The sequence below is a fragment of the Zychaea mexicana genome, assembly GCF_025766255.1.
Source record: "Zychaea mexicana strain RSA 1403 chromosome Unknown BDB00scaffold_2, whole genome shotgun sequence".
Taxonomy (NCBI): Eukaryota; Fungi; Mucoromycota; class Mucoromycetes; order Mucorales; family Lichtheimiaceae; genus Zychaea; species Zychaea mexicana.
The window spans coordinates 519,850-541,207 of NW_026516665.1; the positions used below are offsets into that span (position 1 = coordinate 519,850).

At 43.7% G+C, this 21,358-nt stretch overlaps 7 protein-coding genes across 7 annotated transcripts; 4 read left to right on the forward strand and 3 right to left on the reverse strand.

Annotated features, from left to right (window-relative positions):
- The first annotated feature begins 710 nt into the window (after positions 1 to 710).
- BDB00DRAFT_226710 (uncharacterized protein) lies at positions 711 to 3,993 on the forward strand. Its single transcript, XM_053116545.1, has 10 exons — positions 711 to 990; positions 1,106 to 1,186; positions 1,272 to 1,302; positions 1,469 to 1,830; positions 1,955 to 2,037; positions 2,146 to 2,235; positions 2,302 to 2,468; positions 2,658 to 3,177; positions 3,263 to 3,352; positions 3,445 to 3,993. Exons 1-10 carry the CDS (start codon positions 882 to 884, stop codon positions 3,694 to 3,696), a joined length of 1,785 nt encoding a protein of 594 aa, XP_052985537.1. The 5' UTR covers positions 711 to 881; the 3' UTR covers positions 3,697 to 3,993.
- Positions 3,784 to 5,992, forward strand: BDB00DRAFT_226311 (endopeptidase). Its single transcript, XM_053116543.1, has 4 exons — positions 3,784 to 4,260; positions 4,365 to 4,770; positions 4,885 to 5,551; positions 5,663 to 5,992. The coding sequence occupies exons 1-4, from the start codon at positions 4,187 to 4,189 to the stop codon at positions 5,740 to 5,742; spliced, it is 1,227 nt and encodes a 408-aa protein (XP_052985538.1). The 5' UTR covers positions 3,784 to 4,186; the 3' UTR covers positions 5,743 to 5,992.
- BDB00DRAFT_796103 (guanine-N(7)-methyltransferase domain-containing protein) lies at positions 5,804 to 7,301 on the reverse strand. The gene is made up of 5 exons (XM_053121447.1): positions 6,816 to 7,301; positions 6,619 to 6,716; positions 6,186 to 6,556; positions 5,931 to 6,091; positions 5,804 to 5,852 (listed from the first exon to the last, which is right to left on the reverse strand). The coding sequence occupies exons 1-5, from the start codon at positions 7,192 to 7,194 to the stop codon at positions 5,818 to 5,820; spliced, it is 1,044 nt and encodes a 347-aa protein (XP_052985539.1). The 5' UTR covers positions 7,195 to 7,301; the 3' UTR covers positions 5,804 to 5,817.
- On the reverse strand, positions 7,302 to 8,070 carry BDB00DRAFT_924539 (uncharacterized protein). The gene is made up of 2 exons (XM_053128777.1): positions 7,739 to 8,070; positions 7,302 to 7,628 (listed from the first exon to the last, which is right to left on the reverse strand). Exons 1-2 carry the CDS (start codon positions 7,927 to 7,929, stop codon positions 7,583 to 7,585), a joined length of 237 nt encoding a protein of 78 aa, XP_052985540.1. The 5' UTR covers positions 7,930 to 8,070; the 3' UTR covers positions 7,302 to 7,582.
- Positions 8,071 to 9,086: 1,016 nt separating this feature from the next.
- BDB00DRAFT_753678 (uncharacterized protein) lies at positions 9,087 to 10,684 on the forward strand (the record flags this gene model as incomplete). Its single annotated transcript, XM_053118708.1, has 5 exons — positions 9,087 to 9,293; positions 9,370 to 9,484; positions 9,578 to 9,713; positions 9,808 to 10,216; positions 10,409 to 10,684. The coding sequence occupies 5 exons, from the start codon at positions 9,087 to 9,089 to the stop codon at positions 10,682 to 10,684; spliced, it is 1,143 nt and encodes a 380-aa protein (XP_052985541.1).
- A 661-nt stretch (positions 10,685 to 11,345) lies between these two features.
- BDB00DRAFT_796117 (uncharacterized protein) lies at positions 11,346 to 12,591 on the reverse strand. Its single transcript, XM_053121448.1, has 2 exons — positions 12,069 to 12,591; positions 11,346 to 11,955 (listed from the first exon to the last, which is right to left on the reverse strand). The coding sequence occupies exons 1-2, from the start codon at positions 12,466 to 12,468 to the stop codon at positions 11,672 to 11,674; spliced, it is 684 nt and encodes a 227-aa protein (XP_052985542.1). The 5' UTR covers positions 12,469 to 12,591; the 3' UTR covers positions 11,346 to 11,671.
- A 6,676-nt stretch (positions 12,592 to 19,267) lies between these two features.
- On the forward strand, positions 19,268 to 21,277 carry BDB00DRAFT_753509 (rho guanine nucleotide exchange factor; the record flags this gene model as incomplete). The annotated part of the gene is given in 6 exon segments (XM_053118700.1): positions 19,268 to 19,589; positions 19,693 to 19,948; positions 19,965 to 19,966; positions 20,289 to 20,381; positions 20,489 to 20,672; positions 20,767 to 21,277. 6 exon segments carry the CDS (start codon positions 19,268 to 19,270, stop codon positions 21,275 to 21,277), a joined length of 1,368 nt encoding a protein of 455 aa, XP_052985543.1.
- Positions 21,278 to 21,358: the final 81 nt, after the last annotated feature.

Here is a 21,358-nt window from a genome sequence, read left to right on the forward strand (position 1 = left end):
AAAGTTGTTGTATAAGTTTTAAAAAGCAGAGTCAGTCCAGTAGATCCAATCAAATCGGCTGGTTTCACTTTCATTTATTGTTCATGCCAGCCGGCCTCCCTGGTGAAGCAGCATTTTTTTCAGCAGGGTCCAAGGGGGGGGGGAAAGGGGAGGAGGGAGGTTTAAAGGATTTTTTTTTTACATTGGGCAGTGGTAAAGTTGTAAGGACAAGTGGGACCTCTTCTTTTCTTTCTTTGCTCATCTGTCCTAGTAACTGTTTGTGCACGTACACGGAAATGTCATGCGCATGGACATGATCCATCAAACGACGCATACTATGTCTGAGACATCATTTCGCAGACTAAAAAAAGCGATCATGCACGCGCTTTGTGTCGCCCCAGGAGCTGGGCTTGGCCCTTTTGTACCAAGTAGCTTTCGTGCTGCTGTGATAATCCTGACGACGCAAGTGGTCCGCCGCTCCTGTCTGCAGATCACTCGGCAGTTCTTCCAAAGTCGACAAGGAAGCAAAGGGCTGAGAGATCAAAAAAAAAATGCTTAAAACGCAGAACAAAGAGTGTCACACCGGTGACCAGGAGCAGCAACAACCGTGTTCATAAAAGGAACCCAAGCTTGTATCGCCTAGAATTTACGAGTGTCAAGGCAGAGTGAATTGGATGCCCGCTTGTCTAGGATGATGTTGGGTTGAGCGTGCACTCACTCTTTGTGTGTTGGATGTGCTAGTTTGCTCACTCACTCACTCTCTCTCTCTCCTCTCTCTCTCTCTCTCTCTCACACTCACTTTTCGCCTTTCTTTTTTTCTTGGAACTTCATCTGGCTTGCCCCTGCCTTTTAACAGCTTTAGCCATTCCTTGATATCTTATTATCTAGCCTCAAAACAAACAATGAACGGCAGCCCAATTCCATCTGCTACGAGCGCATCGCCAAACCATAACGGTTCATCCTTGATGAACATTGACGGCAAAAGAATCTTGTGCACCGCCGATGTTCGAGGTAAATCTTTTGGCAAAGGAAAGAAAGCACTCTTTGTCAACAGATCCTTCTATTCTCTTTGACACACATTCAAAAAAAAGCATACCATGTACTCATGTCGGCTGCCGATATCTAGGCAATATCTCTCAACTAAACGTACTTGCGCGTGAAGCAAACGCGGACTACATTATCCACACTGGCGACTTTGGATTTTACGGTGAGAAGCGGGCAATCTGATTTGACGGGCGAAATAGACACGCGATATTATATTTTTCTTTTAATGACTTTCTCTGTTTTAACAGACCGATCCAGTCTCGACCGTATCAGTGACAGGTAAGAAAAAGTGGGGGCTTTCTGCTCCCCCCAGATGTGTATATATACGTTGGTTATCTGGCAAGGGATACACAGAAGAGCGTGACAACAGCTCTCTCTGTGTGTTCCTCTCTATTTCCATCTTTTCCAACCGCCAGATAGACTAAACCAAAATGATGAAATGTAGAACATTAAAGCATTTGGTGCAGTACAGCACATTGATTCCTCCAACCGTGCGCAAGCGACTGAATGGTTCGCCGATCGAACAGGTGCGGCCGACCATCGAACAATCGCCACAGCCCTTCTTGTCCGAGTTTCCCGAATTCTTGGGCGGCAAAAAGACATTGGAAGTGCCTGTTTATGCAGTATGGGGTGCTTGTGAAGACGTCGCTGTGCTAGAGCGTTTCCGATCAGGCGAATACAGGATTCCCAACCTTTATATCCTTGATGAAGCAACAACATACCTTTTGGAAGTGGGTGGCATCAGCTTGCGCTTGTTTGGTCTGGGAGGTGCTGTGGTGCAGCATAAACTTTTCGATAATGGCGAAGGTTAGATTGATTTTTTGTTGGCTTTCGAGCACACCCAGGAACCCGTTGGTAGGAGGAGCAGGAGTATCGTAGAAGAGGGGGTGTTGTTACTCATGAATCGGATGTTTGTTTTGCTTGTAAATAGGATCGGATACCATTGCTGGAGGATCCGGAACCATGTGGACAACAGCATTACAGATCGGTGAATTGGTGGAGACAGCAAATGAGGTACATATACATTGGACTTGTCTAGAAAAGAACAGCAACATGTACAAACAAACTGGATGCTCATGTGTGTGTGTGTGTGTGTGTGTATGAATGTGTGGTGTGCCTTAGGTGTATGATCAAACCGAGATCAGAGTATTAGTTACCCATGCCAGTCCGGGCCGCGAAGGATTACTGGCACAACTCGCGCTTGTTTTGCGGGTAAGCATACAATGCAACCTCGAGATACGCTTTGTGATACTCATCAAATGGGGTCCTGCTATGTAGGCCGATTTCACCATATCAGCCGGATTGCATTTTCGCTACGGCATTTCGTATAACGAGTTTGCGTGCCAACCGGATCAGGAACATTATCGCGAACGATTGTATCAGTCCCAGCAAGGCTTTATGCAGCTATGGGACGCTATCAAGGCACAAGTGGAAAACCATGTAGAGTATGTGTTGTACAGCTTTGTTGCGCTACTATCTGTGTGTGTGTGTGTTTTGGCGGGGTGGCACTTGAAACCGGAAGGAGGCATGAAACTGGGAAGCAGGGGATCCAATTTTTTTTTTAATTTTGACGCAAACGGCACTCTGTCTATATGCTAATCCACGAACACCACTGGAAAAACAACCCCTCCCAGTGTTCGTCAAGCTGCTCTTTTGAAGAACGCACTTACTGTTGTCAATCGTTTGCCACCATCGCGAAATGCAGGCCAACCGGATATGCCTGTATCATACACAGCATCATCGCTGGCGAACGACGAACAAGCGTTCAAAAACATGTGGAACTTTAATTTACCCGACGCAGCATTTGGCTGGCTTGTTCTGGATGTCAGCCAAGGCCGTGTCAGTGCGGAAACCCGATCCCAAGGGTTTAACTTTTCGTACAGAAAAGGCAACGCACAGCAAGTACAGGCTGGCCAGACATCGTCACCTGCCATGTCAACGACAGGTGTCGTGCCACCATCCGCTAACCCCATGACGTATACCGAAAAGCCTAATCAATATCGGCCCAATGATTGGCAACAACAGCAGCAGCAGCAGCAGCCGATGGACGCTAATACCAACAGTGATGGAGATTGGAAAGACAATGGAAGCTCAAAGGATGAAAAATTCAACAGCGGCAACAACAGTGTAAGAAACTCCAAACGAATGAGCATGGTTTGTATTCCCTTGGTTTTCTACTGTTTAATCATCCCAGAGTGTCGGTCTGTGGAGCTTTACTGACATCTCCTTGCTACCCTAGCAACGAAGCCCATACGCTATCTATGTGGGTGGCTTGACAAACAACAATGTAAACGAAGATGATATCAGGGAATTCTTTGGCGCTGACAAGGTAAACACAGACGGACCCCGAGAGTAACAGTCGTCAAATCAAAACAGACAAGGAGTCAAAGGAGGGAGATATTAAACTTGGAAAGTTACTAGATCACAGGCGTAAGGTTCCCGCTTGACCAGATGACACAACAGCCAAAATCACACTGCTATGTGGACTTGGTTGATCCCATAGCCTTAGAAGGGGCACTTCAGAAGAGCGGTGACATTCTTAAAGGCAACAAGCTTATCGTAAACAGACCCAATGCCCCGGACGGACGAAACCGCGGTGGGCGGAACGGAAGAGGCCGTAGCTACCGTGGCGGCCGAGGCAATCGAGACTCGATCCAACCTGGCGACATCTAGTCCTCAAACCAACAAGCTTTATCTTCTTCTTCTTCTTCCGTACTATCATCAACATCCTCTCATGTGTAAATGTCTTTTCCTCACCGATATTCTACTTGTGCTGTGTGCCGTCTTCTTCACCCAGCTGTCTCTTTTATTCCACGCACCCCCTCTTTTCCCTCTTACTCCCCGCAAAAACAAAGTTGATAACCCAAAAAAAAAAAAGAGAGAATCCCAAGGCTTTAACTATTTAAGGGACCTGAAACAAATGCTGTTAATTTGTTTTTTTTTTGCCTCCTTCCTCAAATGTGTGTATGCTGTGTGGACAACGATAGTCAGCGATACGATGCGTCGTCTAATGTAATGTAAGGTGCAGGTGACCCCAAATCAACAGGTGTCGAATATGTTTCATACACAAAAGCTTTTATAGTCTTCCACTTTCATTTCCATTCTTTTCTTTCTCTCTTTTTTCTTTTCATTTGATAACTAACATAACCACTAGAAAACAACAATGAGATTGCTAGCGCTGTCAGCGATTGTTCTTGCCAGTCTGAACGCACTGTGCACAGATGCGGCTGTTGCTAGGTAATTATGGCATATTCCAGACACCCGTTGTCCCGTTTGAAATGCAATAAACAGAGTAATGACACCGATAAACGTATTACCAAAAAAAAAAAAAAAAAAAAAAGAGTGCCGATTAAAAAGATACAGGAGACGTCGGCAGAGCGAATTCACCGGTTTGCGCATACAGGCGACTATCTCAAACAGAAATACATGGGCAACCACCATGACCACACGATGGAGAGTACGTTTCAAGTTGGCCCCGACGGCCGCGTGGAGCATGGCGTGCCGCTGTCCAACTACATGAATGCGCAATACTATGGCGAAATTGAAATCGGCACACCGCCGCAGCCCTTCACTGTTGTGTTTGACACGGGCTCATCCAACCTGTGGGTCCCCTCGACCCACTGTAACTCGATTGCTTGCTTCTTGCATCGTCGCTATAGCTCTGACCAGTCCGAATCGTTTCAAGAGAACGGCACCGAATTTGCTATCCGATACGGCACGGGATCGTTGGAAGGTTTCATCAGTGAGGTACCCTATTAAGGGGAGGATGTCTATGAACAAACGAGTGATCATAGCAAAAAAAAAAAAAAAAAAAAAAAAAGACACACATTGATTTCTTTCTTGCACTCTTTTGAATCAAAGGACATCTTGACGATGGGCGGTGTCACAGTAACAAGTCAAGGTTTTGCCGAATCTGTCAAAGAGCCCGGCTTTACATTTGCACTTGCCCGCTTTGACGGTATCTTGGGCTTGGGCTTCCACACAATTGCTGTACAAGGTGTCATTCCACCCTTCTACCATATGGTCGAGCGCGACCTGATCGACGAGCCCGTCTTTTCTTTTTACCTCGGCAAAGATCCAGAAAACGGCCAAGAAGAAGAAGAAGAAGGACAGGGCGGCGAACTTGTCCTCGGCGGTGTTGACCCCACCCATCTTGTGGGCGACATCCACTGGTCACCTGTACGTCGTCAAGGCTACTGGGAAATCGATCTCGAGGATATCAAGTTCAATGGCGAGTATGCTGAGCTCGGCTCGGTGGGTGCTGCCATCGACACCGGATCGTCACTGATTGTCACGCCCACAACCGTGGCTGAGCTGATCAATCGAGACTTGGGCGCTGAAAAGAACTGGGCTGGCCAGTATGTGCTTGATTGCAATGCCGTCCCTGATTTGCCAGAGTTTTGTCTCGTCTTTGCTGGAAAGGAGTTTTGTCTCCAACCAGAGGATTATGTCCTCCAAGTCCAAGGACAGTGCATGTCCGGTTTCATGGGAATGGACATTCCCGAACCTATGGGACCTCTTTGGATCAGTAAGTTGCCATTCGATATACCCTTTTGCACTGAATTGTTTTCCTTTGCCACATTATCTAACTCGCTCTTTCTTTCTCTCTCTCTCTCGCGCCTGTTTTTTTTTTTTTCAGTCGGTGATGTTTTCCTTCGCAAATATGTATCGGTCTATGACCTTGCCAACAGCAGAGTTGGACTAGCTTTAGCAGCGTAGTAAGATGGTGTTGAGTGACATGAACAAATAAATGAACAACATGAAATTGATGGTGATTTTATGGTATATCAAACGTTACATCTTTTCAAAAGCAAATGCCAAGTACACCCCTACGTCATTTAACAGGCTCTAGCGTTAGATATAATTTTCCCACTTTCTGTAGTGTTGATATGTAAAAATAAACTTACGTGCTGCTTCCCACTCTTCCTCACTCATTTCGGATTGACTGCCACCCACAACACCAATCTTCTGAAGTAACCATCCAAATTCCTTATCTCGTGCTGCATCCCTGTACAGTTCATGAAAGTTTTGCTTGAATGTCAACTTGAGTCCATATGACTTGGCCAATCTGAACAACAAAAAAGTTCTCCGTTTAGACCCGAAAATTTCATCCATCTCTCTTTCTCTAAATGTGTAATATATATATATGTATGTATGTTTACCGTTCAAATGTGGGCCAATGGACAAGATACTCGGGACAATCCACCGCATCCTCTAGATGAAACATATACTTGCACCCAAACTTGCTGAAGCCCGTTTCCTTGTTTTCGTCTTGGATCGTGTCCTCAAAATCAATATGATAGATGGAGTTGCCAAACTTGTTCACTCCCTTGGGTTGCTCTCGTACGCGTTTGACGATCCAATTGGCATCAGGCATAGTGCCTATGAAGCGTCCGCCGGAACGTAAACGAGTAGACACGTTCTCGAGCATGGTTCGTGCTTTTTCTTCGGTTTCAAATGCATAGTGAAGACAGAATTGCATAGATACGGCATCAAACCCAATGCTTCGGTGTAGTTTAGGCGCAATCAATTCCTATAGAAATATCAATGTCAGTGCCTGTTTGTTGTTATATGCCTTCTTTCTTCAAGCTATACCTTGTAGCAATCCATAGCATAGAATTCAGCAGTGAAGCTCTTGGTCCTTAACGTACGATACCGTTTCTGCATTTGCTCGAGTGAAACGTGTGCCACGTCTAACATATACACCATATTAGTCTCCTGTAACTCCAAAACCAAACCTTGGCGTGCACTGCAACGAGTGTACAAAGACGAAGAAAAAAAAATGCAATAACCTGCAGCAACAAGGTGATGAATGCGTGCCTTGGCAAATTTGTTCAGATCACCTCCTTTGCCGCATCCCATGTCAAACACGGTATCTCGTTGGCGCACATGACGTTGGATGAGAACGCTCTTGATCCAGTTGTTGAAACTGCGTAGCCGGATAATTTTGGATTCTTTACGCTTTTCCACGCCGACGTCAGGTCGATCATTGTAGTGCTTAGCCACGAGATGGGCACTTTTTGCGGCATCGGTGCGGGTGTGTGTTCGGCTGACCTTGTTTGAATCGCGATCTTCATGAAAAGATCGTTTTTTATTGTTGTAACTGTTGTTGTAATTGTTTGGTACTTGATGACTATTGTCGTCATCCTCATAAGGACGTTTTCGTTCCATTATTATTATTTATGTTTTAACGTTTAATATAAAAAAAAAAAGAAAAGAATGATTTATAGGAGACGCTCGGAGGGTTTAAAGAGAAAGGAGTGAAGGAGTCGGTCACACACGGAAGGGAAAAAAAAAAGAGAGCTCAATGCGCTCCCCACTTCTTATTTTTGTGCTACATGCTGTTTACTTTTGGCAAATTACGACCGCTTTGACCAAGTGGTTTACCATGTACTTTAAGCTTTAGTTATTAAATAGGGCACGACAAGATCATAGAGAGAAAAAGGGAGAATGTAATGGTAGTGTGTAAGTATATGTATAGGATGTAATGGTACAGAAAAGTCTGAGAAGAGAACTAAAGTATAGTATAGCATAGAATAACGAGCTTGTTTCTTATTGTTTAGCACAATGCATCCAAGGTACAGCAGAGACAGCATGCGGCCAAACTACAAGGTAATAATTTCCGTCGTCAATGTAAGAGTGAGTACGGCTGTGACTTGTTGATTGCAAAGAAGTATAAAGTGCTCTCGCTCTCTCTCTTTCTTTATCTGCTTACCAGCCCATACACAATCCATCAGCACCACCACGATCCTGTTGTGGTTGTTGAACATAGACCTGTTGGGGAGGTGGCTGTGGTTGGTAGTACTGTTGCTGCTGTTGTGGGTAATAGCTCTGGTTCTGTGGAGGAGGATAGTAGCTTGGGTTTGGTGGAGGTGGGTATTGGTACTGCTGCTGGCCCTTATCCATTGTTCAAGGTTGTGTTTTTTTTGTGGATCGGACAAAGAACTTTTGGAAAAAGAAAAAGGAGAAAAGAGGGGAGAACTTGGAACCTGCAAAGTGCTATTTATACAGCAAAGGAGCGTCACGTGAACCACACGCCATTCGTCGTCGTTTTGTCGCTGAACAATTCTAGAAAAAGCCAAGATGTGTTGCTTAGAAGCCTTCTCTCTTTTTCCACTCAATTTCTTGGCACTGACATCTGAGACATTTAACAAGCCTTTATGATATTGAGCGGATCTTTATATTCTTTGATGGACACATCAACTCATTAGGTAAAATGCACTGTTTCTCTCTCTGAGATAAAGTAATACGGAAGATATATAACCTTCTTATAGCACCGTACGACCTTATGATCGAACCCTCTTTGGTCGTTTCTTTGATTTCTGATCGTTTTGTTTTTTTTCGCCGTTTTGTTCGCCCACGAACTCGTGAGCGAGTGAAGCTCCAACGAGAACACTTCCATGACGATGTGCGCTGAGTACTATGATATCCATCATGGATACCTCCATCGCCAAATACTATAGTGTAATGATGTGTGTTTCCAGGATATGAAATATCATCAATCTGTTGCCACTGGTCGCGGTACGGTACTATCATACACTAATATGGACATATGATAATAGGTATGATATGAGAGTACAAAAAGAAGTTGCTCAGCGCTTCCCTGATATTTGAGGCTGTAGACAAAGAAGCACATTGCGCGTTTACATGTTCGTTGATTGAAGCCACAATGGACGCTCTGGAGCAGCGACAGGATCATACATGTGTAGTGTATTAGAAAATGACAGATATTTAAGAGCCTTCTTTTTTTTGTTGTTGTTGTTGTTGTTGTTTTCGAGCTTATCATTGATAAGCATTCTGACCACATTAATGCTATGTAGCAAAGAATGCTAGCAAAAAGTTAATAGCACCTATCGGTAATCTCACTCTGATCTTTGTGGTTTTACTCCACAAACGAGGAAAATCAAATTGATTTGTTCGGTAAAACTTATGCCGTTCCCTCCCAAATCTGCCTCTCTGATTGGGCAACGTGGCGCCTGAAACCAGTAATGATAGATTCCCCAACCTGCGAGCAACACTTCTCTTCTTTTCTTTTCCTTTTAAACAGAATAAAAAAAGTAATAATGGATGGTTCATTAACAATACAAGTTCGCTCACCATCCATGAGCGAGACATTGACGCTAACTACAGAACGAAATGCGTCGGTGCGCTCGCTTAAACGACTCATTCATACGGTTCATCCAAAGAAGCCTAGCATAAACGATCAACGTATAATTTTTGGAGGCAAGCTCTTGAACGATGCAGATACTTTGAGTCGAATACTTGAAAAGGTACATCTTTCGACGTGAACATCCAAGGGAACTAGGGAAGCAAGAGACCATTTATGAACATGTTGTTACTTTTTAGACCAATGTCGATTCCATTCCAACTTTTCACTTGGTTGTTAAACCGACGCCCGTTGCTGCTACTACTGACACCACCACTACCACGAATCCTTTGCCCTCATCGTCATTGAACCATCGTAACATTTATAACAGTAATTATAACACCATTAATACGCAGGCTGTGCCTCTACGACCATCTACTACTTCTGCTCCTCCACAACCAACGGCAGACGAACAACCAATACAGCGAGCTACAGCGACGTCTTCTTACTCACAGCCACTACCACAGCAACAGCAACAACAGCAACAAGCCATGGCTGGCTATCCGCCCGTCTTGCCCGGAGGCTATCAAGTTATTGCGCTAAAGTAAGGGCTTGTTTTTTCTTCCATTATTCTTGGGACACTATATCGATTGAGCATAATTTCCTTATAACTCCTCTTTCTCTGTTTCTCACCACAGCGGCCAGTATTACCTTGCACCTGTGCTTGTACCCGCTTTTGCACCACAACAACCATCATTATCTCCCGCATCACAACAAGCGTCCCAATCATATACGTCCACACCATTATTCAACCAGCATCAGCAACAACAGTTCCAATACCCCCGAGCACCAGCAGCAGCACAACCTGTGCCACAACCACAACAACAGCAACAACAACAACAACAAGCGGGCGATCGTCCTCCTGTATTCGTTCATGCTCAGAACCAAGTACAACGCGCAACATCCGTGTGGCTGGCATTAAAGCTTATTTTTATCCTGTTTATTCTTTGTCAAGATGCAAGTTTGGAACGAATTTTGTTTTTCCATGTCGTGGCGTTCATTTTCTTCCTTTATCAAACTGGACGGTTGCGCTTTGTTATCCAACGAGTGCGTGCTGAAGATTTGAATCGACCGCAACAGCAGCAGCAACAACAGCAACAACAACAACAACCTCAGCCTGTTCCTGCTGCTGCTGCTGCTGCTCCTCATCAACATCATCACCACAACCCTCCTCCTCCAGCACGTCCGTCCGCCGAAAGCGCACCTTCTACACCTCAACCTGGCACTGAACAACGACAGCCACAGCCACAGCATCAACAGGGACAAGGCGCTTCGGCTTCGTCGGGATCATCCAATGCAGCTACTCGAGATCAACAACAACAACAACAACAACCGGCAACGTTACTTGCGACTTTAAAGCGTGGCGCATATACCTTTGTTGCATCGTTGTGGCCGAATTATGGACATGATGCGCGTCTTGCTCAAGCGTTGGATAATGGTCAAAATGATGCGGTAAGTTTTTGTTTCAACCAAGGAGGAAGGCGCTTCTCTCTCTCTCTCCAAATGTTTTACTAATCGTTTACTTTATTCTACGTTAGTGGGAAGGATTCTAAGGCTATTGCATAAAGTTCACAGATGCAAATTTTGTCGTCTTTCTTTCTTGTACTATTCCCGCCCTTCACTCCCTTTGCTACTCATCCCTTAACCATAAAGTAATTAGAAAAAAAGAAAAGAGTGTGTATATGTATATACATGATCTGATCGGTTTCTCTTTTGTCTTTTTTGTTTGCTTAGTACATCTATGTCGGGCGAGTGCGTGGGTAATGCGAAATAGAGTTTTTGAGAGAGGGTGGATGGATAATATGCTTTATGGAACGTCGTAATAATAAGTATAATTGAATGCTTTGCGTGATATGAGTAGGTGTAGTGTAATATGTGTGGAAAAAGGTTCATGTCGTTGTGCCGAAAAGGAAGGTGAATGGGAGGATGGAATGAAGGAGCGAGTGGTGCTTTGTGGTGTTAGTCAGTTGTTACTGGTCGTCGTAGCCCTCGAACAAGAGTGACGATACATGTAATATCATCGATCTTTCCCCCTCGGTAATTGCTTCCGTGCGCTCGTGCATCGCGTGCCCATGGACTTAACCGCTTTGGATCCAAGCTGTACCGCCGAGCTGCATCGGTTAAACTCTTTGCCAGCCCACGCACAGCCGCTGCCACCTCCTCATCAGGAATTGACGTTGCTGCTGCTGCTGCTGCTGCTGCCTTCGACGACGGATTGAAGATGGTTTTCATGCTTGCATTGACAAGTGACAGAGTTTCTTGTGGATACACGTTGTCAAAGTAGCCATCGGTAGCGAGTAAGATGATGTCATTGTCCTTGAGAAAAAATGTCTTTTGGTCTGCGTCCTTTGGCATGTCTGTCACAAAGTTGTCCCTATCAGGATAGGTGTCCGGCACCACGGTCAGCTGATACCTAGAACACACACGAGAATATGATTATCATCAGCACAAATTTTTTTTTGTTCTCTCGGCTTCTCTCCCTCCGCTGGACAAGAGAGGGACTTACGGGCAATTAAAGTAGTGTTGTTGGCTTGGACTTTCATAGACGATCTTTTCATCACGAATCAGAACAAAGGCACTGTCGCCCAGGTTGACGCTGGTCATCTCACCGGTTGTCTTGCACAGGTTGAGGATACATGCCGTGCTGCTGCCTGCGGCGACTTTGCCTCCACGCCGCAGCTGATGAAACGCAGTGTCGAGGATCTGTAATGCATGAATTGGAGGGCTCTGCTCGGCCTTCTTTGCGACGCCTGCAGCATTATTCATCAAAGTCCATGAAAAGATGGCTGGTTGTTGTTGTTGTTACATGATGAAACAAATCGTTTTAGTAAACAGCTCCAGACTCGTACCATCACCACCGAATTAATTTATCCGAATTATTTATGGTTACTATTATTACCTGGATCGACACCGGCTTCCGCCCAACCGCCCACACCATCAGCGACACCAAGTGCCATGCCATATGGGGTGCATGTGTGGAAAAAGGCATCTTCACCTGCATCCACGTTGCCTACTTTAGACCGCTTCCAGTACGGAAGTTTGTCTTCGTTCTGGCGTTGCTTTGCATTGCGGTTCTTTGGATGCCATGCTGCGTGTGCTACGAACTGGAAACAATCTGTAGGCGCTTCATCGGCTTGCTTGTCATCCAGCGCGCCTCCGCTGCTGCTGTTGCTGTTGGCGTTGTTATTTTCTGTAACACTGGAGCTCGGAGGGGTTTGCTTGAAATGCACATCATTGAAAAACCGATCAAAGGTTGGTGAGGTTGATGGTGTGCCAGTCGCAGATGCGCTGTCAAACATGGTGCCCGTTTGAATAGATTGAGCATGTGGAGGTTGCTGCTGTTGCTGTTGCTGTTGTTGTTGCTGTTGCTGTTGTGATTGAGCGCTAAAAGTAAGCAATCGCTGTGCATTCACGGTGGGTCGCAAATAGGCCAGTGACGGGGTCAACAAGGGCTTTGCTGCAGACCATTGCGACAGCTGCGAAAGCGACGTTAAGCGCTGGACATATTGGCGTGCCATGCTCGCTGGTTATATTCCAATGTAGGGTATTAGCAAAGTCCGTTAATAAAAGGAAGGTTCAAGGGATGGCGGTATGTAGGAAGAAAAAGCGATTGCACTGGGTAAGCAAAAACACAGCTTTTTTCTTCTTTTTGAAAAAATTGTCCGCTTTTCGGTCGAGCTGCTGCCCTCTCAACTATTTTTTTTTTGAGTCACACCTGTCGACATGTTCTCACACAGAAAAGGGAACGTGCGCTTCTTATCCACCAAGTACCTTGACGCTGCTTTATAAGAGACGAGTACATTCTTGTTTCCTGTTAGCTAAGAGTAAAAGATATCGTATGTAGAAGAGGAACACAAGAGCCGTCCGGCGCGTTTATCTTTTCGTCGCATATATTTATAGATGAATTTTTATCACTCCATGTTCTTGAGAAGAAGCTATTGTTCGCTTCTCCACATTTTTCATCTGCGGTTCCGAAATGTGCCGATACATATTGTCGCATGACCCGATTGATGCGTTGCACGTTTTTTCTTTTCCAGCCTTCAGGCAAAACTACCTCTTTTGTTAGTAGCAGTAACCATCATGAACAGCACTGCTGTTACTCATCCCTGAAATTCATACAAGTTGATTGCTCGTTCTTCGAAAGTAACGAATCCTCTTGTCTGTCACCTTAGAACACGGTAAAGCCTATCTTAGGAGAGCTGGTGTGTAGTCACATGAAGCGACGCAAAGCCAGCTGGAAAGCGTTTAAATCATGGCATTGCATCCAACAATTCAGATAACCGTCTGGGCCTTGCAGAGCGTTGAAAATATCGAGGTCTGACTGGATCAAAGCATACCAAATTCGAATGCACAAAGAAGGTAAAAGATAAGGCTGGCATAATCTTTTGGTTATCGCAGCATATGATACTGCTTATCCAGAAACTGCGTTCTTCCAGGTCAAGACGTTTTGCACAAAAGCCAACGCAACAATGATCGTATCAAAAGCGATAACTGTGACTAGGATGTCGCTGGAATCAAATCTGGTAAATATATAGAAATGCTAGTCAAAGTATAGGGCCTTCGGGCTACCTAGTATTCACTTTTTACGTGATACCTTTCTAGTGATTACCTCCTTGCTGATCGTTGGCAGCCACACCAAAGAAATTGTGCACCACATGCAATCCGTCATAAAACGCCCTGGTTCCCGTTATACTAAAAGTGCCGAACCAAATCAGTCAAGCAACGACTTGAAAGCACTGTGGGTCAAAGGTATCAAAAACTCAGCGGTTAAGGCGAATATGATAGTAAGAATGCTATCAGCGTAAAAAAAAGAAGAGAGAGTGGTTGAAAGAAAGATCCGGATAGCGACTGCCATTTCTCCTTCTTCTCGACCATCATCCTTCAAGAGTAAAAGCATTCTTGTAGTTTCGCAGCTCCATGAATCTATGCAGTCTATTCACAAGAGTGCTATCGTATCTGGAAGAACCATATACCTTTGTTTTACGCCGCCATTTCTGCGGTTGCTTACAAATGACAATACAGTCGTGCGCGGAGGAGATGAGATGGCTCGGTTGTTGCGCGCTTAATACAATTTACTGACGAAGAATCATATATTCGTAAGTAAAATAAAGTATATGTACATGACGCAATATAAAAGTCATTGCCCATTGATCACGCGTAATAATAATATTATTATTGCACCGTTTAATCATACATTCTTTAATACCTCGTGCCACGCCAACTCTTACCAACAAAAACAAGCTGACTGATGCAATTGGCAATCTGCATTGTATATGTGTATAGCACGATGTGCCACATAAATTATTCATGCAGGTTACGCGACAGAGATAATGCGAGGATGATAACTAAAATGATAAAAGGGTCATTCTTCGCCTGTAAGCGCGAGGGAGAAGTAACGCAAGCTCAAACGCCATTGACAAGGTGGAATCCGTTTACGAAAGACGAATGGTCAAGAGAAAAGTGGTACTTTTTGAAACCGGAGAATAGCGGGAAAAAAGGCATCCTACTTGCGTTATAAAATATCGTATAAGCCCTTTTTAAACCAAGCTTTGACAATGCGAATCCGCAGCAGTCAGTCAAGCTTGAAGTCAAGCGTGTTTCAATTGCTGCCGTTGGTGGTCATTTGTTTCAAACGGATCTTGCATCACAGAAAAGAAAAACACGGACGCAACCTCGTTTTTTTACTTTTAAGAACATTAGCAGGGTCCGTGCGTAGAGAGCACGGTGTCAAAGAGTTGCTACCGCTTTATATGCATTTGAAAGAGATCCTTAATCTCAAACAGTACATTCACAAGGTCGATCAGTACGCGAGAGATCTTTCTTTGTGATTTGGGATGTCATTACCCAACGAAAGATTAACTTTCTGTTATAATAATCAAACATAGAAAGCTTCTCTTGTTGATTAATATCTTTTTGTCATTTTCTTATTGTATTTTAAAGAGAAACTCTCTTTTCTAGAAAGTTCCAATAGAAAAAGAGGGGAAAAACTCCTGCTGTCTCTTTTTTCCAGGAAGACAACAAACCTGATCGAAGACGCAGGTAGTGAATGGTCGCTACGCAATGAGAGACCTTCGCCATTCACTAGTGGCGCCCGTGCCGTGTGTGCCCACAACGTCAACTAAGCACAAAGATGCCTCAAGGTTGTTGTATTACGTTGATGCAGCCCTAGGGCATGCTTCCAACAACCTTGCTACCGTTGAAGCATCTTTCGGGTGAAAATATCCACCTCAACTCGGCGGATAGCTTTCCAAGTCAAGGATTCACACAACACTTTGCGCATCATAAAGTTTGTGTAAATGGAACTGCAGAAGAAAAAAAAATGGGAGGGGTGGGGGTTTTTGGTATTCTTATTCAGAAAATTTTTTTTTGCCGTCACGCTCGGGTCTTCAATGGAAATCCATCATTTTGATTGGCTCTCATTTGTAAGGCTCTGGTTGGCTCCTTTTATGGACCGCTTATATCATATGACGCAACTTGGCCCAAAAGCAAAGGGAAGGGGAAGGAGATGTGTAAGCGATAGTCGTCGTGAAGAAGTCAAACACGCTACAGTAGCAGTGATCGACATGCTATGTATGTTTCACCATGCCGATGTATCCTCCGATACTGTCGCCGCTTGTTTTGGAAAGAAGTGTCAGTGCACGCACCCGGCCTCCGCGTCAAATACAGGTACGTTTCGAATGCCAACTTGTTCAATGAGTACGCAAGAAAAAAAAAAGATGCGACTGAACAACTCAATTAGAAATGACAAGGAAGAAAGACAGAATGCCAACGATGATCAAGAACGACGGATGAGTGCTCGTGTGCGATCTGGGAAGCAGTAACTGCTAAATTGCCAAGGACTCGCATCATTTGCCCTGGCGGACCAGAGATCTACAAGTGATAATGTGGATTCTGTTCGACCCATGGAGTATTCTGTTGGAAGTTCGCTCGACTCACGTTTTTATAGGTTGCTGATTTGTTATGTATACGGTGGCGAAGGTGTGGCAAGCTCCTTTTGCGGAGACATGCGCAGCTAGCAAATCGGACGGACACTTTGTTATTTCGATTGGGTAATAGCGCTGTCAAACTAGATGCGAGGACTGGTAATGTGTCATTCTATTAGGACCTTTCAATTCTACGATGTTTGGTTCTATTGTCAGACTTTGCACTGCATTCTCACTTAAAACCGCCTCCTTTTTACATTTTTTGGGGCTTGGATGAATAAAATTTTTAAAAGTTAAAACAGTGCAAACTCCTCGTTGTTGATAATCCTGCAGTTACTGGAAGTATTGCAATTAGACAATTGTCAAGAGCTCTATATATAAAATATACTACCAAACGTGTTGACTAAACTCTTCTTTATCCACATACACAAAGCTGTCTGCTCTCTCAAATTGTAAAACACAACTAATTGCTCAATAAAAGGCAGCAACCGATGGTCGCGACTGTATTTCTGCTCACTGATTATTCCCTAGATTGCGATCGCCTAATATGGTGCTCCCGGCGTTCAAGCTATACAACTTTTGGGGTACTCTCGTGTAAAAGGAAGAGGCATTCTCACTTCTTTTACAGACTTTCAATCAAGGTCTTTCTTCAAATTATCCACGATGCAAAACATACAGTTGATTAGGTTCATCGACTGCAAGTAGTACAATTAACAAGCGGTCAAAGTGTGGAGTATCAGCAAATATATTACCAGTCTTTTTTGCTTTACGCCATTGCAAAAAGTAGTTTCTGACCATTCGCGCCGAAGCTTAAAAACAGTATGGTAAACTCGACGGAGCCCTGAACAGCGCTAGTCGCCTATTGTGACGCTAGTGTTTTCTTCAAAAGAAACAACCTGAGCGAAGCGGTCGAAACATTTGATGATTTGTTAATCAATGTCATTATTATCCTCTTGGGGAGGTTGGAAATTTTCAAGCAGGCAATACGTGCTCCCAATATTTAAAGGTGTTTGAGCGCTCTAACATACTTTTACATGTCTTTAAATAACTGTAAATGCTGTTTAGGAAGCATTAAGGTATTGCAAACGCATGAAGGCGTCCAATTTATATTACATATATGCTCTTCAAGCCCATTATCCAGTTCAAAAAAGTTGGTGTTTATGATTGGCAGAAAAGCCATGTCGTTGTTTGAGGGTCCGTTCATTGGTAGCTGGTGTTCCTTTTATTATAGTATAATATCAGTCTCAAAATAAAGATGTGCTCTCTCCTTTTGTTCGTGGGATGATGTTGGGAAAGAATTATCTGAAAGCAGCAATCATACATAACCTATTAAGTCCATGCGACTCATATATACATACTCCAAACGCAGGAACGCGACACTAAAATACATGCTTAGCCCACTTAAAAACAAACGTATATAGTGCACCTATATCATCATGGATAATCAATTACTTGCTTGCTTATAAGCATAAGTATGTATAATAGTCGGTATTAGAAGAGAAGCCACCCTAATGGTCTTTTTGGCGATAATTTAATCTCGCATAGTACTGGTTGTTTCCCTCTATATCTTTACTTGTATCAGCCGTTTTACGTAGCAGATCGATGGTTTCATGGCAGCAAAGATGCGACTGCACCTCACGCAATAACAAGAGAGATATGTATTGATATTACCGATGTCAACGTTACACTTTGCGATAATATGTAGCTGCAGATGTATGAACCAAGAAAGGGATATGGCGCGATAATTCTGGTAGCAACAGAAGCTATTGTGGGAACAACAATTTATAATTGTGGAAACGACAACGGACAAGTAAGATAAAAGTAATTTAGAAAATAGAACTATAAAAGCTATATATCTATGAGCATGGTACGGTTACCGTAATGAGAAATCACAGAAGCAACTTAAAGAAGTCATCATAATTACTTCGTTTAATTTACCAATTTTGGTTCTCTGAAAATTAATGATAAAATATTTGTAATCGAGATCTGCTTTAATCGTTGTAACGCTAGCGTGTGATACGATGCAAAAAAAAGAGTCAGTCCAACCGATGCGCTAATGTGTCACGTACAATGACGTTGTATATTTTAAAAACAAAGAATATGGATCTTTTCTCTTGTGATGAGAGCGGTAGCAGTGGTCGGGTGTCGTTGTCAATACACCAATGTATTATAGTATGTGCATGAGTTGGAGATCAAACAATCGTTTTTCTTCAAATGACGCTGATCAATAATAGATTCTTATCTTGTATGACCTAGAAATAACAAATGCAGGGATGTTGAGTGCGTTTGGTAAAAAGAAGCATTGTACAGGCCTTAGTAATGATAATAAAAAAATGCGTTTCATCCATCTCTTTTTTGATTGCTACAACGTTTATAGTAAGTGATTGTCCCCGGTGAAGTACTTATCACTGACTTTGTTAGATTGCATATTTAAGCTACAGAACAGTATGTGGTGAGGCTTGTGATATAGCCTTAATTGATGTTTATAGATTGACCAGCAATTACCGCAACGGCAACTATATACACTGCAAGAGAGCAATCAACAGGCTAACTTTTGAAGCGGAAGAGAGTTGTAGCTATTGCTCGTGTCCTCAGTGTGTAACGATGAAATTTTCATCTAACGCACCGCTGTTAGATGATGAAGCAACCTAGAGGAATAGATGCACAGTTAATTATCATCGTCTGTTTCACCAAGTGCTTCATTTTCGTGCTACTGAGAAAAAGGTTAGTCCTTCAATGTTTATTGTCCGCTGCTTACTGCAACTATGTATTTACCGCACACCTGCATATGAAGTAACCGACGTATAATAGCATACAGCAGGTATCAAGTGTAAGAGTAAGGGCGCTACATATGTTTACCATGTCATGATAGCATATGACTAAGCAGTGTAAACATTGTAAAGTGGCAAAGTATAATCACTTAATTCTGCTTAGTACAGCGCCATGCGCCTTCACACGAGGAAGGAGAGAAAAAGTACGGGAGGGTAGGGACGAATGTGGGGTCAAGCCTGATCGTGGGATCTTCCGGTGTCGGTAGCACACACACGTAACAGTACACAGACAAAGCCTTGAAAAATATTTCGGAGCGATGACGACGATCTCATTCCCGAGCCTCTTTTTCTTGTTTTCTCTGCTACTTTGTATTCTTGTTCCCCATCTCCTTTTAAATAATATAATGTATACCCCACCACCATACTGGTCGCTTAGCTATGGCTCGGTAGCAGGCGTTGATGATACGTTGATAATTAAACATTCGGCGTCTTCTCGTGCGCGCAGTACCGGCCGTTTCAACAGCGCATCGAGTAGCAACAGCAACAGCAATAGCGACAACAGTGCCAATACGCCATCTACCGTCAACTTTGCCGAGTCCTATCGTTCGTCCGTGGATGAAGATGGAGGTGGAAGCACCAGCTCATTATGCCAGCACCTTTCTGAGGAGCAATTCGACATTATCGATGAACTGGACTACGAAGACGTAGACGACATGGGGCTGATCGGTAGGAAAAAGAGAAAGAAATAAATTTTTCCATTTATAGAACCAACTTTTTCTTTGCCCTCCCTCCTTTCTCATCTGCCATTCCTATTACTGCTCTTTTTAAGACCGCGAGCTCTCGCATCGGAATCGTGAAGCACTTGTTCAACAACTGTACAACTTTGAGCAGGACTATCTCGAATCCTTGGATCAACTCGTATCGTTGTTCATGCAGCCCCTACGCAAATATGCGCAGCAACCATCGTCAAACTTTATTGGCATGAAAAAAATAATTTGTACCGAGCATGAGATCCAACGGCTCTTTGGCAACGTTGAAAACATACTTGAGACACAACGAGAAATCCTCTCGACCCTTGATCTACGGTAATCGTCGCAGTAGTAGTGACTCGCCTTTCCCACACACACACAGAAGGTGAAAGAAAAAGATATACTTACTATATGTATCCATAATGATATCAATATGATCTGTGCCTTTACGGCCGGTTATGTTTTCGCATTGTTTCCTTTTACAGGCTACGCATGTGGGGCCCTACTCAGATCATCTCTGATGTACTTCAAGGATGGGTAATGCTCCGCGAGTCATACCAAGGAGAAAAGCGTCGTGCTATTCTTCTAATTCTCCTTATTCGCGCTACATATCTCCATTTGGTGAACTGACCGTTCAATATTCCTCGATTGTACTAGTTTATAAAACTGCAAGAAGTATATTCACCGTACCTTGACAACTACGATAACGCAGTTACGACATATGAAAGGTTAAGAGGTTACCAGCCGTTTCGGAAATTCACAGAAGTACGTAATAAGACAAAAACACCCTAAAAGAATAAGAAGGCTTTGTTTTCCTATTATTACCATATATGAGATGTACTGACGTAAAAAACTCGTCGCAGATACTTTATAAAGAACCATCACTCAAAGACGGCATGACGTTACTCTCACTGTTACAGCTCCCTGTACGGGCAATCAATCGACATGCACAACGTATTAGTGAGCTTGCAGACGCCACACCACCATTACACCCGGACTACGTTGGACTTCGAATGTGTAGACGCCGTGTGCTCCGTCTCGTAGAAGAATTTCAAACAAAGTACTTACGTTTCTTAGCACGGTGACATCACATGCGCTTCTCCTTACTCAGCACTAACATACACCGACACCATCTTTTTGTTTTACAACTGTAGAGTAGATGATGCAGAAAACGTTGACCGAGTGCTTGCAATTCACAGATCATTGTCTGGTGCTCCATTCACAATCAGAAAAGGTAGACGATTAGTGCTACAAGCCGAATTATCACGGACACACGCGCATTCTCGGGTCATAGGCGCGAAGCGAGTCTATATCTTATTCTCGGATTTTCTTGCCTTTGCTCGACCGCGACAGCATAACGGCACTCTGCAGTACAAGGGACACTTGAATTTAGAAAGGGCTCTTGTGAAACTCATGGCGCGTGAAGAAGCTAGTGGGCGCCAGTATTGTATAGGGATCACGCCATTGTATCAAGGCGTTGATATAGTAGATACTACCCTTATGCAATACCCGGCAATTCATGTTATACAACTGAATAACGAGCAAGAACAACATGAATGGTTAGAGAAGCTAACCATGGTAATAAATAAGTTGAATAGTCGAGCAGACAGAAAGCAAAGCGCCAGCAGCAGCAACAGTAGCAGTAGCAGTAGGTGTGATTTATAGATTGTTGTGTATACTTGATATAAGCTTTTGCAAGCATATCGGATCTAATGTTGGCTGTATGTACGCTTATGATATCTTAGG

Coding starts and splice junctions, on each gene's coding strand:
- BDB00DRAFT_226710 (XM_053116545.1), top strand. CDS start 882: ATGAACGGCAGCCCAATTCCATCTGCTACGAGCGCATCGCCAAACCAT. Junction 2,038..2,145: donor TGGTGGAGACAGCAAATGAG/GTACATATACAT, acceptor GGTGTGCCTTAG/GTGTATGATCAAACCGAGAT. Junction 3,178..3,262: donor ACTCCAAACGAATGAGCATG/GTTTGTATTCCC, acceptor TTGCTACCCTAG/CAACGAAGCCCATACGCTAT.
- BDB00DRAFT_226311 (XM_053116543.1), top strand. CDS start 4,187: ATGAGATTGCTAGCGCTGTCAGCGATTGTTCTTGCCAGTCTGAACGCA. Junction 4,261..4,364: donor ACAGATGCGGCTGTTGCTAG/GTAATTATGGCA, acceptor AAAAAAAAAAAG/AGTGCCGATTAAAAAGATAC. Junction 4,771..4,884: donor TGGAAGGTTTCATCAGTGAG/GTACCCTATTAA, acceptor TTTGAATCAAAG/GACATCTTGACGATGGGCGG.
- BDB00DRAFT_796103 (XM_053121447.1), bottom strand. CDS start 7,194: ATGGAACGAAAACGTCCTTATGAGGATGACGACAATAGTCATCAAGTA. Junction 6,717..6,815: donor TCATCACCTTGTTGCTGCAG/GTTATTGCATTT, acceptor TGTATATGTTAG/ACGTGGCACACGTTTCACTC. Junction 6,092..6,185: donor CATTGGCCCACATTTGAACG/GTAAACATACAT, acceptor TTTGTTGTTCAG/ATTGGCCAAGTCATATGGAC.
- BDB00DRAFT_924539 (XM_053128777.1), bottom strand. CDS start 7,929: ATGGATAAGGGCCAGCAGCAGTACCAATACCCACCTCCACCAAACCCA. Junction 7,629..7,738: donor GATGGATTGTGTATGGGCTG/GTAAGCAGATAA, acceptor ATTACCTTGTAG/TTTGGCCGCATGCTGTCTCT.
- BDB00DRAFT_796117 (XM_053121448.1), bottom strand. CDS start 12,468: ATGTTTGACAGCGCATCTGCGACTGGCACACCATCAACCTCACCAACC. Junction 11,956..12,068: donor GGAAGCCGGTGTCGATCCAG/GTAATAATAGTA, acceptor AACAACAACCAG/CCATCTTTTCATGGACTTTG.